This window comes from Rhineura floridana, chromosome 6 (assembly GCF_030035675.1).
Source record: "Rhineura floridana isolate rRhiFlo1 chromosome 6, rRhiFlo1.hap2, whole genome shotgun sequence".
Taxonomy (NCBI): Eukaryota; Metazoa; Chordata; class Lepidosauria; order Squamata; family Rhineuridae; genus Rhineura; species Rhineura floridana.
This window is the reverse complement of record NC_084485.1, coordinates 96041657-96054404: the sequence shown is the minus strand read 5'-3', so window position 1 is coordinate 96054404 and position 12748 is coordinate 96041657. Positions and strand designations below refer to the sequence as shown.

The 12748-nt window shown below is 42.1% G+C and overlaps 1 protein-coding gene across 2 annotated transcripts in view; it reads right to left on the bottom strand.

The window, feature by feature from the left end:
• The window catches only part of C8A (complement C8 alpha chain), a 45640-nt gene extending 34552 nt beyond the window's left edge, over positions 1 to 11088 (bottom strand). For both annotated transcript variants that reach the window (XM_061633164.1, XM_061633165.1), the window contains exon 1: positions 10842 to 11088. In XM_061633164.1, the coding sequence (XP_061489148.1) occupies positions 10842 to 10957 (116 nt within the window). In that variant the 5' untranslated portion in view covers positions 10958 to 11088. The remainder of the gene's footprint in view (positions 1 to 10841) is intronic.
• Between the last annotated feature and the right edge of the window lie 1660 nt (positions 11089 to 12748).

Genomic DNA, 12748 nt, shown 5'->3' with positions numbered 1-12748 from the left:
TCATGATTCATGAATTGGAATACCGCCTGCATGTGCAACCCAAGATCTAAGATGCAAGGTATTTTCTACCACTGCTTCAAGAGCAACCACTTGCTCATGTGGCAGTGGAGATCCACATGTGTAAGCATGCTTCTGCATGTATGTGGCTCCTCAGTGCAGTGGATCAGGAACTGTTCTGTGTATAAATATATATGGATGTTACTATAGAGGCCTATTATGAGAATAAATAATTATGGATATTAATTTCCCCTCAGCACTAGGGAAAAATGACTCATTTGTGTTAAGGGAAAGAGCAGGAAAACAAGCTGAAGCATAGTAAACCAAAAGGTTACACTCAAATCTTGTTTTTGGCTTCTTTCACAGCATCTCAGCACCAGAGTGCCAAGATAATGGCACTTCCAAGTGCACGGCCAGCCACTATATTGCAATGACAAAATAGAATTAAATACTAATTCGCATTTGGGAAAAGCTTGAGGATACGAAGGTGACATTAACACACATCCTTATGCACCTGCTTTACATTTCAAGCCATGAACTTCATATCTACCTCTTTCCCCACCTGAAATCAAAAGTAATTCTTAGCATCAGGTTTGGGGGTGGATTAATTGTTATGAGGTTAATGCTGTTCCATTACATTCTCCATCAGCAGCACCAGAGGAGAAGAAATGTGACTGGTATTTGTATGCGATGTATGTGGAAGGTAGTTTACTGTGATGCCATTTTTAGACCTTCCTCTGTCAAAAAACGTTTTTCCACAGTACACAACTAGTTACTTGATATTTTCCTCATGTACAAACTAAGGGTCCTCCCCCAGTTTCTTTCATTTTGGAAATTATACACCCCCAGCATTGACTATATAGTTTAGCCAACTGGTATTTTTTCTTCATTCAATCATTTTAAAGTCTGGCAATTCTATTCCTTAAAAAAATCAAGATGATTTTTTCTTTCAGTATGAAATTGTCAAGGAAAATCAATTTAGTGAAGGTTGTAATATGGCAAAAATTCTGATGAAGATAGTTCAGTTGTAGCAGTTTTTAAAAATTCTGCTTTAAAGTGAAGGCATCCCATTTTCCTTCTGGCTTTGTGACCACCCCAATTTCTCCTTTTGGGCAGTTTATATTATGTCAAATGTCTAAGAGTAATACATTGGTCTCCCTTTTCCAGGTCTGGTGAAAATATATTGTGTATTCTTAAAGTTATGAGCTTTTAAAGTAAGGGCTCAGAAGGCCATAGACAGAGCAAGTACTTAACAGTGAAAATTGTGCAAGGAACACAAAGTACACAATGGATAAATGACTATTCTATTCCATGGCTTTCTTGGTGTTTTTTTTAAAATGGAACCAACATAGGGCTTCTACGTAAAAGAAATATTCTACTGTGGGTTTCCATTGATGAAAAGACTAGGAAATGCTTCACATCGTAAAATATTATGTTATATTATACATGAGATATCAGAGACAGCCACCCTACTTGCAGTATCACTCCTAATTAAACCTCTAGACCACAATCAAATGTAGAATTAAGCATGTATAAGGCTACTGATGGCAGTGTGTTACCTAAACATGTCCTTCCTAGAGACGTGAAGGCCTGGAAAAAACCTGGAAAATTCTATTTACAAATTTGTTCCTCTTTTTTCCATTTTTTCCCATTTGGGGGGGGAGTAGGAAAAAGGGGGATGTTGAATTTTTCCAGTTTGTCCCTGAGCCTTTACATCTCTAGCCCCTTCTTAACATGTTATAAATATAGACTAGCCAAAAGCACCCCCGATTCAGTTCAGGGACCAGATTCAGGCCAGATTGCTCTGTACCCAACCTGACCCAGGCCCTGCAATGAATCAGGAGCCTTGCACATCCCTAGGGTCAGATGGCAATGAGAGTGGGGATGAAGGAGATGATGGAGGCAGAGACTCTTACCTGGATTGTTTTCTTCTTTCTGACCCCTAGCCACCTGACCACATGTTTAATAAAGGTTGAAAACCCTTCTTAAACATCTGATTGGGTGGCAAGAAGAGGAAGAAAGCAGAAGAGCATGTCAGCGAGATGTGGTGCCTCCTAACAACATGTTCAATATACCCTGCCTTCCCTTTTGACAGCTCTGGATCACTCTGGGTGAAGCCAACTGGATCCAGGGCTGCCTCAACCCAACCCAGAAGAGCCCTGATTAAACCTGAATATCCCAATTTGGTTCAGGATTCAGCTGGATTGGTTGAACGGTAACAGTCTAGACAATCCTACATCCTACACCTGTAAGATCCCAGTTCATGCACTGCCCACATAACATTACAGGTTTGGAATGTCCCTACAGACGTTGCTTTTTTGAGTGTTTGTGACACTGTGCCAACAGCTGAATTCTGAACGTGACAGTACATGCACAAGAACAAGTCAACGAAGGCTGGGCATACATGGGAGTTTTGCATGGCAGCCATAGCCTGGAATAGTTGTGTGAATAGGCCCTGATAAGCCTATACATTTAGAACAAAAGAAACTGATTTCATATACCCATTGGACAGAGTATAACATAGAGAACATTACTCACTCTTTATTGCTCCTGATTCTGTAACCAATTCCATGTAAAATAAGAAGCATTAGGCGTGAAGCCAATTTAACATTCAGGTTGAGAATAAATAAAAGGAATATCACTAACAGTCAGACATTCTGTGTGAAAAGACTCTGCCTCTGGTGGTCTTCCTTTAATGTACACCCAAATCAAGAATAAATTCCAATCCAAATAATTAAATGGGTAGATCCAAATAAATTAAATCCATTCCACTCCAAATAAAGTAAATAGGCAGCTTTTAAAAATGCTGTCACCTGTAAAATATACAGCTGTTGTGTGGTCTCTGTGGCTTTAACAGCCAACAGTGCAGTACAGTAGCCAGAATGCTGGACTTGGACCTGGATACATGGCCTGTGAATGGTCTGAGGCAAGTTAATATTTCTTCCCTTTCTTCCCTAAAGCTGGTGTAATGGCAATCAGCTTCACAGAACCCATACATGATAAATGGCACCAGGTGCTGTTGTTACCCATCCTGAGCTGAAAGGTAATTTCTGAGATAATGTTTGAAGCTTATGGATGGACTTTTTAGCATGATCCCTTGAGCCCTTCCATTACACTTTAACTGCAACATTCTCGGATATATCTTATGGGATTGTGTCAGAGTCTGTTCTGCTTTGAGAAGCCTGGATGGATAATTAATCCCCATTAAATCTGTTCACATGAAGGTGCTTACATGATTCCTTTAGAATGTGAGAGCCAAGCACGACCCTGGACAGAAGCCTTCCTCTGGGCTCTATCATATCTGCCACAATGAGGATGGAAATTTGAAACATAACTCAAAAGAACAATGCAGCCAGCACTGTGGGCTGCACTTTGATTATTTATTTTAAACATTTATGCCCTGTCTTCCCTCAGAAAAGGTCAAGGCGGCTAGCAATAATGTCAAACCATAATTCAACCATCTGAAATATCAACTGCAAAAACACTAAAGAAAATAGCAAAAACAACAGCAGTAGTAAAAGTTATTCCAAGTCTGAGGATTGGCACTAATACAAGAAAAGAGCCATCTCTATGCCCAAGAAGCCTTCTTTAAGAGGAAGGTTTTTGCCAAATTCCAGAAGGCTGTTAAAGAGGGGGGTGATGTGCCTCTCTCCAAAGTCCAGGTGAAGGCACAGAAAAGGCTATTTCCCAATCACATGTATTTCAGGGCATGCTGAGACTAAGGGTGGGGGAGAGATTTGATTTTCTTTTCATTAGAAACTAACTAATGCACACTTCTCAAACCAATACATGAACCGAAACCCAGTTATCCTTTGAAAGCTGCAAGTCTATGAATTTTGCAATGCAGTCCTCCAACCAAACAATGTGTACAAAAATGCATATATTTTAGGGAAAGTGTGTACAAAAATGTACGTATTAGCTTGCAAAGATGTGTATATTAGTCAAAACTGCATATTAGGACAAGTTCACACTAAAATGCTGATGATTTTGTTTAAAAAATGCCAGTTGATCCAGAAATGTGGAGAACTGACTTTAAGACTGGAAAAATGTGAAACTGAGAAAACCAAAATAGACAGATTCATCCATCACTAGCTAAGACATACAGGTGGGACTCAGAAGATTATCTCAGTAGGTGGGAAGGTCTGAGCAGGTAGTGATCTGTCCATGACAACTGAACTCTATGAGGTTCTTCCACCCCCAGATTACCATCATCCCATCTTTCACAAAGACCATGGTGGATATCCAATGACCTCTTTTCTTCAGTACAAGGATTTCTGTTTGTGCAACTGAACTTTCCCCCATTCCTCCCTGGGCGCACTCCCAAAACTGGTTCTGAGGGGGTCCCCCAACCCTCCATTGCAGATTTGGGGAAGGTGTGGAGCACACATGGGAAGAGGAGAGGGGGAAAATTCCATTACATGAACAGAAATCTTTGTGCTGACAAACCAAGTTAGTTGTATTCAATCTGCCCCAAGTCCAGAGTGGGCACAGCTCAAATTACTTGGGACAGGCCCATAGTTGCAATCCGTGGCAGACAGGAGCTTCAGAACTTCTTCCGACAGGGACTTCTCAGCAAGGATGTTGAAGTCCCCCAGAACAACCAGGCTGGGATTAGGATTCTGGTCTAGTGGTCTAGTGACCTCAACTAAACCGCAGTCTCCAACCCATTGACGTAATAAACCTTAAACAAAACTATGCAGGTAAGAAGCCAGCAGGGGTGTGGGGGCTTTCCAGTGTTTTGCACTGCCTGCAGCATGTACGACTATCTGCCTGTTGGACAGAAGTCGTGGGTGTGCTCTCGGTGCAATGAGCTCCTGGCTCTCCGGGAACGACTTCATTTCCTTGAGGCCAAGGTGGCGGACCTGGAAAAGCTGAGAGAGGCAGAGAGGTGTGTGGAGGAGGCCTTCAGGGACGTTATACCTGTGTCCCACTCCAACGATGATAGCTCTCCTGCTATCATGGACAACGATGGTCTCGGGGAAGGAGAGCATCCAGCTGAGGAAGAGGGAAACGATCCCTTAGAAGGGACCCATTCCTTGGGGGATGAGCAGCTATCCTCTCGTGCCGAGGATATATCTCCAGGGGGTGGAGGGATCCTTGTAGTGGGTGATTCGATCATTAGGAACATAGACAGTGGGGTGTGTGATGGGCGTGTAGACCTCAAGGTGTTTTGCCTGCCTGGTGCGAAGGTTGCGGATATCGCCCGTCGTTTAGATAGTTTGGTAGACAGTGCTGGGAAGGAGTCAGTGGTCGTGGTGCACGTTGGCACCAACGACATGGGGAAATGCAGCCGTGAGGTCCTGGAAGCAAAATTTAGGTTGCTAGGTAGGATGCTGAAAGCCAGGACCTCCAAGGTGGCTTTCTCTGAAATGCTACCGGTTCCACGCGCAGGACCAGCCAGACAGGCCCAGCTTCGCAGTCTCAATGCGTGGATGAGACGATGGTGTCGGGTGGAAGGGTTCGGATTTGTTAGGCACTGGGGAACATTTTGGGACAAGCCGGGCCTGTACAAAAGGGACGGGCTCCACTTGAACCAGAATGGAACCAGACTGCTGGCACTTAAAATTAAAAAGGTAGCAGAGCAGCTTTTAAACTGACTGAGGGGGGAAACCCGACAGGAGCTGAGAAAGGTCCGGTTCGGAATAAACCTCCCCCCTGGGATAAAAACCAAAGAAATGATGAAATTTTAAAAGGGGTAGGCCTAGAAGTAGGCATTGTGAGAGCAGGGGCACAGGATATAAATTCAGAAGAGCAAAATTACCACAGGCCTAACCACAAGTGCCAAAGACACTTGAAGAGAGACACTGCTTACAAGTGCCTGTACGCTAATGCTAGGAGCCTCCGAACCAAGATGGGAGAACTGGAGTGCTTGGTCTTAGAGAAGAGCATTGATATAGTGAGCATAACCGAGACCTGGTGGAATGGAGAAAACAGTGGGATACGGTTATCCCTGGATATAAACTATATCGGAAGGACAGGGAAGGACGTATTGGTGGCGGAGTCGCTCTATACGTGAAAGAAGGCATTGAATCCAGCAAGCTCGAAACCCCAAAAGAGGCAGACTCCTCCACAGAATCGTTGTGGGTGGTGATACCGTGCCCCAGGAGGGACTTAATACTGGGAACGATCTATCGTCCCCCTGATCAAAATGCTCAGGGAGACCTTGAGATGAGATATGAAATTGAGGAAGCATCCAAACTAGGAAATGTGGTAGTAATGGGTGACTTCAACTACCCAGACATAGACTGGCTGCATATGTGTTCCAGTCATGACAAAGAAGCAAAGTTTCTAGATATTCTAAATGACTATTCCCTAGATCAGTTGGTCATGGAACCGACCAGAGGGACGGCAACCCTGGACTTAATCCTCAGTGGGAACCGGGACCTGGTGCGAGATGTAAGTGTTGTTGAACTGATTGGGAGCAGTGACCACAGTGCTATTAAATTAAACATACATGTAACTGGCCAATTGCCAAGAAAATCCAACACGGTCACATTTGACTTCAAAAGAGGAAACTTCACAAAAATGAGGGGATTGGTAAAAAGAAAGCTGAAAAACAAAGTCCAGAGGGTCACATCACTCGAAAATGCTTGGAAGTTGTTTAAAAACACTATATTAGAAGCTCAACTGGAGTGCATACTGCAGATCAGAAAAGGTACCACCAGGGCCAAGAAGATGCCAGCATGGTTAACGAGCAAAGTCAAGGAAGCTCTTAGAGGCAAAAAGTCTTCCTTCAGAAAATGGAAGTCTTGTCCGAATGAAGAAAATAAAAAAGAACACAAACTCTGGCAAAAGAAATGCAAGAAGACAATAAGGGATGCTAAAAAAGAATTTGAGGAGCACATTGCTAAGAACATAAAAACCAACAACAAAAAATTCTATAAATACATTCAAAGCAGGAGACCATCTAGGGAGACAATTGGACCCTTGGATGATAAGGGAGTCAAAGGTGTACTAAAGAACGATAAGGAGATTGCAGAGAAGCTAAATGAATTCTTTGCATCTGTCTTCACAGTGGAAGATATAGGGCAGATCCCTGAACCTGAACTAACATTTGCAGGAAGGGATTCTGAGGAACTAAGACAAATAGTGGTAACGAGAGAGGAAGTTCTAAGCTTAATGGACAATATAAAAACTGACAAATCACTGGGCCCGGATGGCGTCCACCCGAGAGTTCTGAAAGAACTCAAATGTGAAATTGCTGATCTGCTAACTAAAATATGTAACTTGTCCCTCGGGTCCTCCTCCGTGCCTGAGGACTGGAAAGTGGCAAATGTAACACCAATCTTCAAAAAGGGATCCAGAGGGGATCCCGGAAATTACAGGCCAGTTAGCTTAACTTCTGTCCCTGGAAAACTGGTAGAAAGTATTATTAAAGCTAGATTAACCAAGCACATAGAAGAACAAGCCTTGCTGAAGCAGAGCCAGCATGGCTTCTGCAAGGGAAAGTCCTGTCTCAGTAACCTATTAGAAATCTTTGAGAGTGTCAACAAGCATATAGATAGAGGTGATCCAGTGGACATAGTGTACTTAGACTTTCAAAAAGCGTTTGACAAGGTACCTCACCAAAGGCTTCTGAGGAAGCTTAGCAGTCATGAAATAAGAGGAGAGGTCCTCTTGTGGATAAGGAATTGGTTAAGAAGCAGAAAGGAGAGAGTAGGAATAAACGGACAGTTCTCCCAATGGAGGGCTGTAGAAAGTGGAGTCCCTCAAGGATCGGTATTGGGACCTGTACTTTTCAACTTGTTCATTAATGACCTAGAATTAGGAGTGAGCAGTGAAGTGGCCAAGTTTGCTGACGACACGAAATTGTTCAGGGTTGTTAAAACAAAAAGGGATTGCGAAGAGCTCCAAAAAGACCTCTCCAAACTGAGTGAATGGGTGGAAAAATGGCAAATGCAATTCAATATAAACAAGTGTAAAATTATGCATATTGGAGCAAAAAATCTTAATTTCACATATACGCTCATGGGGTCTGAACTGGCGGTGACCGACCAGGAGAGAGACCTAGGGGTTGTAGTGGACAGCACGATGAAAATGTCGACCCAGTGTGCGGCAGCTGTGAAAAAGGCAAATTCCATGCTAGGGATCATTAGGAAAGGTAATGAAAATAAAACAGCCGATATCATAATGCCGTTGTATAAATCTATGGTGCGGCCGCATTTGGAATACTGTGTACAGTTCTGGTCGCCTCATCTCAAAAAGGATATTGTAGAGTTGGAAAAGGTTCAGAAGAGGGCAACCAGAATGATCAAGGGGATGGAGCGACTCCGTTACGAGGAAAGGTTGCAGCATTTGGGGCTTTTTAGTTTAGAGAAAAGGCGGGTCAGAGGAGACATGATAGAAGTGTATAAAATTATGCATGGCATTGAGAAAGTGGATAGAGAAAAGTTCTTCTCTCTCTCTCATAATACTAGAACTCGTGGACATTCAAAGAAGCTGAATGTTGGAAGATTCAGGACAGACAAAAGGAAGTACTTCTTTACTCAGCGCATAGTTAAACTATGGAATTTGCTCCCACAAGATGCAGTAATGGCCACCAGCTTGGATGGCTTTAAAAGAAGATTAGACAAATTCATAGAGGACAGGGCTATCAATGGCTACTAGCCGTGATGGCTGTGCTCTGCCACCCTAGTCAGAGGCAGCATGCTTCTGAAAACCAGTTGCCGGAAGCCTCAGGAGGGGAGAGTGTTCTTGCACTCGGGTCCTGCTTGCGGGCTTCCCCCAGGCACCTGGTTGGCCACTGTGAGAACAGGATGCTGGACTAGATGGGCCACTGGCCTGATCCAGCAGGCTCTTCTTATGTTCTTATGTTCTTATGTTTCTTGAGCAAAAACAATAGCAGCCCTATGCCCTCCCTTCTCTTCCCAATGTTGCATGGGAAAGAACTCTTGTATCTTGACTAGACTTCAAAAAAAGCTGTGTCATCATATGAGTGTCACATGCTTTTCATGGAGAACATTTCAGTTTAGTCCCTGGTATCTCCATTTAAAAGAATTAGGTAGGAGGCAGGTGATGGTCTAGGTCTTTGCCTGCGACCCCAGAGAGCCACTGCTAGTCAGATTAGACCGGGGATGGAAAACCCGAGGTCCTTCAATTAGCCCTAGCCAGCATGGCCAATGGTCAGAGATGAAGGGAGTTGTAGTCAAACAACATCCAGATGGCTACAGGCTCCTTGCCCATACAGCTGATGATCCTGGGCTACTTGGACAAGCAGTCTGACCCGACAGAAGGCAGCTTCCTATATTCCTATGGCAGAAGTGGCTTGCTGTTCCAAGAAGAAGAAGAAAGAGGGCAAAAGTCCCATTGGGCACAGATAAAGAAGTTCTTTGTTGTGGTGGCCTTTGTGTTCTCTGCATTGAAATTCTGTCAAGTGACTAATAAGAGCCTGCAAGTTGTGTCAGTGGGAGGATGGGTACCTTTGGGGTATATCCTCTAAAATGATAGAAAAACAAAAGAAAAACAAAGCAAAATATTATTTTCCCACTGTGAGACATAGTGATGATTTGTATCCAGCATATTCCATCATAAGACACCCATCTAGTTTGATTATCCATTGGTGGGGAAGGGAAGATGGTGGTCTCAGAATTATTATTGTGGCATTTCTAACCAGAGTGTCACCATTATCAGTTATCATCTGTTGACACTGACAAGCAGCATTAAACAACAAAGACTCCTAGGCACCTTAAAGACAGCCATTTATTGTGGGCTAGAGCCCATTTTGTCAGGTGACAAGCAGACTGGTTCTGCTTAAGAGACTGTGTCGTGCGTGCGTGTGTGTTAAATCTAGTGATAATTAGAAGACAAAGATTTATCAGAAGCTGCAGAAGAAAGAACACTAAATTAAAAACTCAAATGCCCAAGAGATGAGCCTGTGGATACATATCAATGTGTGCTAGATCAAATCAGTGGCTCTGTGGCAAACAGAGGGAGATATAAATATGGGGCTTTTGTGTGTGTGTGATGGTACTTACGGTACAAACTACTGGCACCTCTTTTTTGGCTGCCCATAATAGTGACCATTTTGCTGCAGTTAGTGGTGGTAGAAAGATGTGAGGTCCCTAGCTTTCCATAAAGTATTCAGTAGGTTCACCTTCATCTAGATTAAAATTTTGCCTGTTCATGATCCTTCTTTGTTTGATAACTTCTTCAAACATCAAAAATCTGTTCTTTATTTGATTTCAGTAAGGATGACTAGAATAAGCCTTTTTAATTAAATGTATCTTTTCTTCCCTCTGCCTTTCCCCTCTCTGCCTCTATATCCCAATTATTACTGATCCCACTTTTTGACCTTTCTACATTATATTTCCTTTGGACAAGTTTGCAGTTAGCAGCTCGAGAAAAAACCTTTTAAACATGATTTTTCAGAAACACACACACACATTATTTATTATCCAATAGGATATTGACAATCAAAGCAGCACAAAAAAATAAAAATGGTGTCTGGATATTTATTTATTTACTTTTGTCTGAATTATTTCATTATCACCAAAATAATATGAATACCAGCTCATTGTATTTTGAAACAGCAATAGTTTAAAAGTTGAATGTCAAATTAGAATATATGAAAGATGAAAACTGAGGAATGAAATTTCTTTGAAAAAAATTGTGATGGAGAAGGAAATGTATTGAAAAAGGATATAATTATAAGACTTCTAAATGGTTCATCTTACAGCCCTCTCACCATATTGTGATGGGACTATTGTAGAAATTGTTTTCTGCTAGCTGCTTAAAGGTAATAGGACCCACATGCCTCATTCTGAGTCTGAACTGATACACTGACCAGATAGGCAGCAATTTCTATATGGAAGACAGTATCTTAAATTACATGGAGATAGACTTACCTCTGGGAAGGCAATCCCGTTAGCTTACTATGTGCTGCAACTGTATCCTGACAGGTTAGTAGATAACCTATCAAGAGAACCATAGGAGGAAAAATCCTACTCAGACGGAACCACATTTTCTTTCAATAAAAACAAATGCTTTTCATTTTTGGTTTGGAAACCTCCAGGTGCCTGTTTTGGGCCAAAGAAGAAGAAGAAGAATGCACCCTGAGTGCTCACAGTACTGTGAATTATTGACAAAAAGCCCAGGCTGTAATCTGAAGGACACTGCCGTTTTGGGAATAGATTCCTGAACATAGGGCAAAGGGGAAAGGTTTTGCTAAAGTCAACAAGAGTGTTATCAATGGAAATGAACTGAAATTCTCTGGTTATTAGGCAGAAACAGTTCCCTTTACATTAAATTCCCACTTAGAAAAGAAGCCATATTAAAAAGGTAAAGGATGTGGTTGGTTACTGCTTGTTAACTGTGCATGTGTGACACTAAGAAAATTACTTGAGGAAAGGTGAAGCAATATCACTGCCTTTTAAATCAAGATGCAAGGGACATATATTGTTTTTCTTCTTTCTACAGTGATACATTATCAGTTTGTCATTTGCAGAAATAAGTGTTGAATTTAATTATTGTTAACCACTTTTAGTTTCCCATGCTGGTTAGAAAGGTCTGTATGTAGACATCACTGTATGCAATCTGTATGTATGCATGCATGTTTTGGGAGTTTTGTGGAATGCAGAATCTGAGTAGCCTGAGCCAGACAATTAAACAAGGCCAGGAAACCCAGAATGCGCAGCTTTGCTTTCTTTGCCGGTCGGAAGCACTGTGCCTCATCCTTAACACAATATCAAGCTGACTCTAGTGCAGGCAATTAGAAGTACTTGCTGAGAAGAAATTATTACAGGTTACAACTTGCTCTTTTAATGGTCCTGGCATTCCAATTGAGGATGCTGCCTCGTTTGTGTCCAAGCTTATTTGTTTCACACAGCTTAACATGGCGCTTTGCAAGACTGCATTACAATGGGTGGACCATTTATCATTTTATTTATTTAGTTATTTAATATCCCACCCTTCCTCCCAAAGGAATCCCGGGATGACAAACAACAAGTGATAAAACATTTTTTAATCATACATCTGTCCCTAATACATGGTAAAATGCCTCTGAACACTTGGCAGAATTATACAGAGAAGTAACTTTATGAACATCATAATAAACTGTGGTTGTTTTTCATCCAATGGGAGCCACTAACCATCATGTATTGGTACTCATGAGAAATGGTTAATGTATATCAAGACTGACGCCAGTGCTCCATGACCTCTAAACTAGGAGGCCTATCCTGTTTAACTTCAGATGAGGCAGGAATGGAGAGTGAGGAGCTGAGGACCTTCTCTTTATTATTTCTTTGCAATATTCCACAGCTGACATTCAAAATAGATTTAAGATTCAAGCTCTGGTAAAGCCTGGCAGGGATTAAGCCTGGAACGTATAAAAATGCCTGTTTGTTGAAGTTGGATGTGGGTAATCATGTCACAAAAATATGAGTTGCACATACCTGTGGGCACCCAGATGATACAAAATCAATCTGGGCCTTGTTGGGCTTATGTGAAGTCACCCATAGCTACGACCTCCTCAAACAGAGCTGTGGGAGAGCTTTGCAAAATGGCGCACTGCATCTAACTGATAAATTCACTTAGGAAAAACAAAATGTACACAGTACAGGTCCCTAAAGGAAATGGCAATTCATTTTTCCCCATTGCCTGTCTCAATAAAATAGTTTCTAGCATCCAGGCAGAGTGAGTTATTGCTTAGCTCATAACGGCTGTCATGTTTGCCTACTCAGTCACTGCATCACTGGGATCTAAATCTTTGTTTTCTAAAGCAATTTGAGGGAAGAAAGTGGCAACTTAAAATATA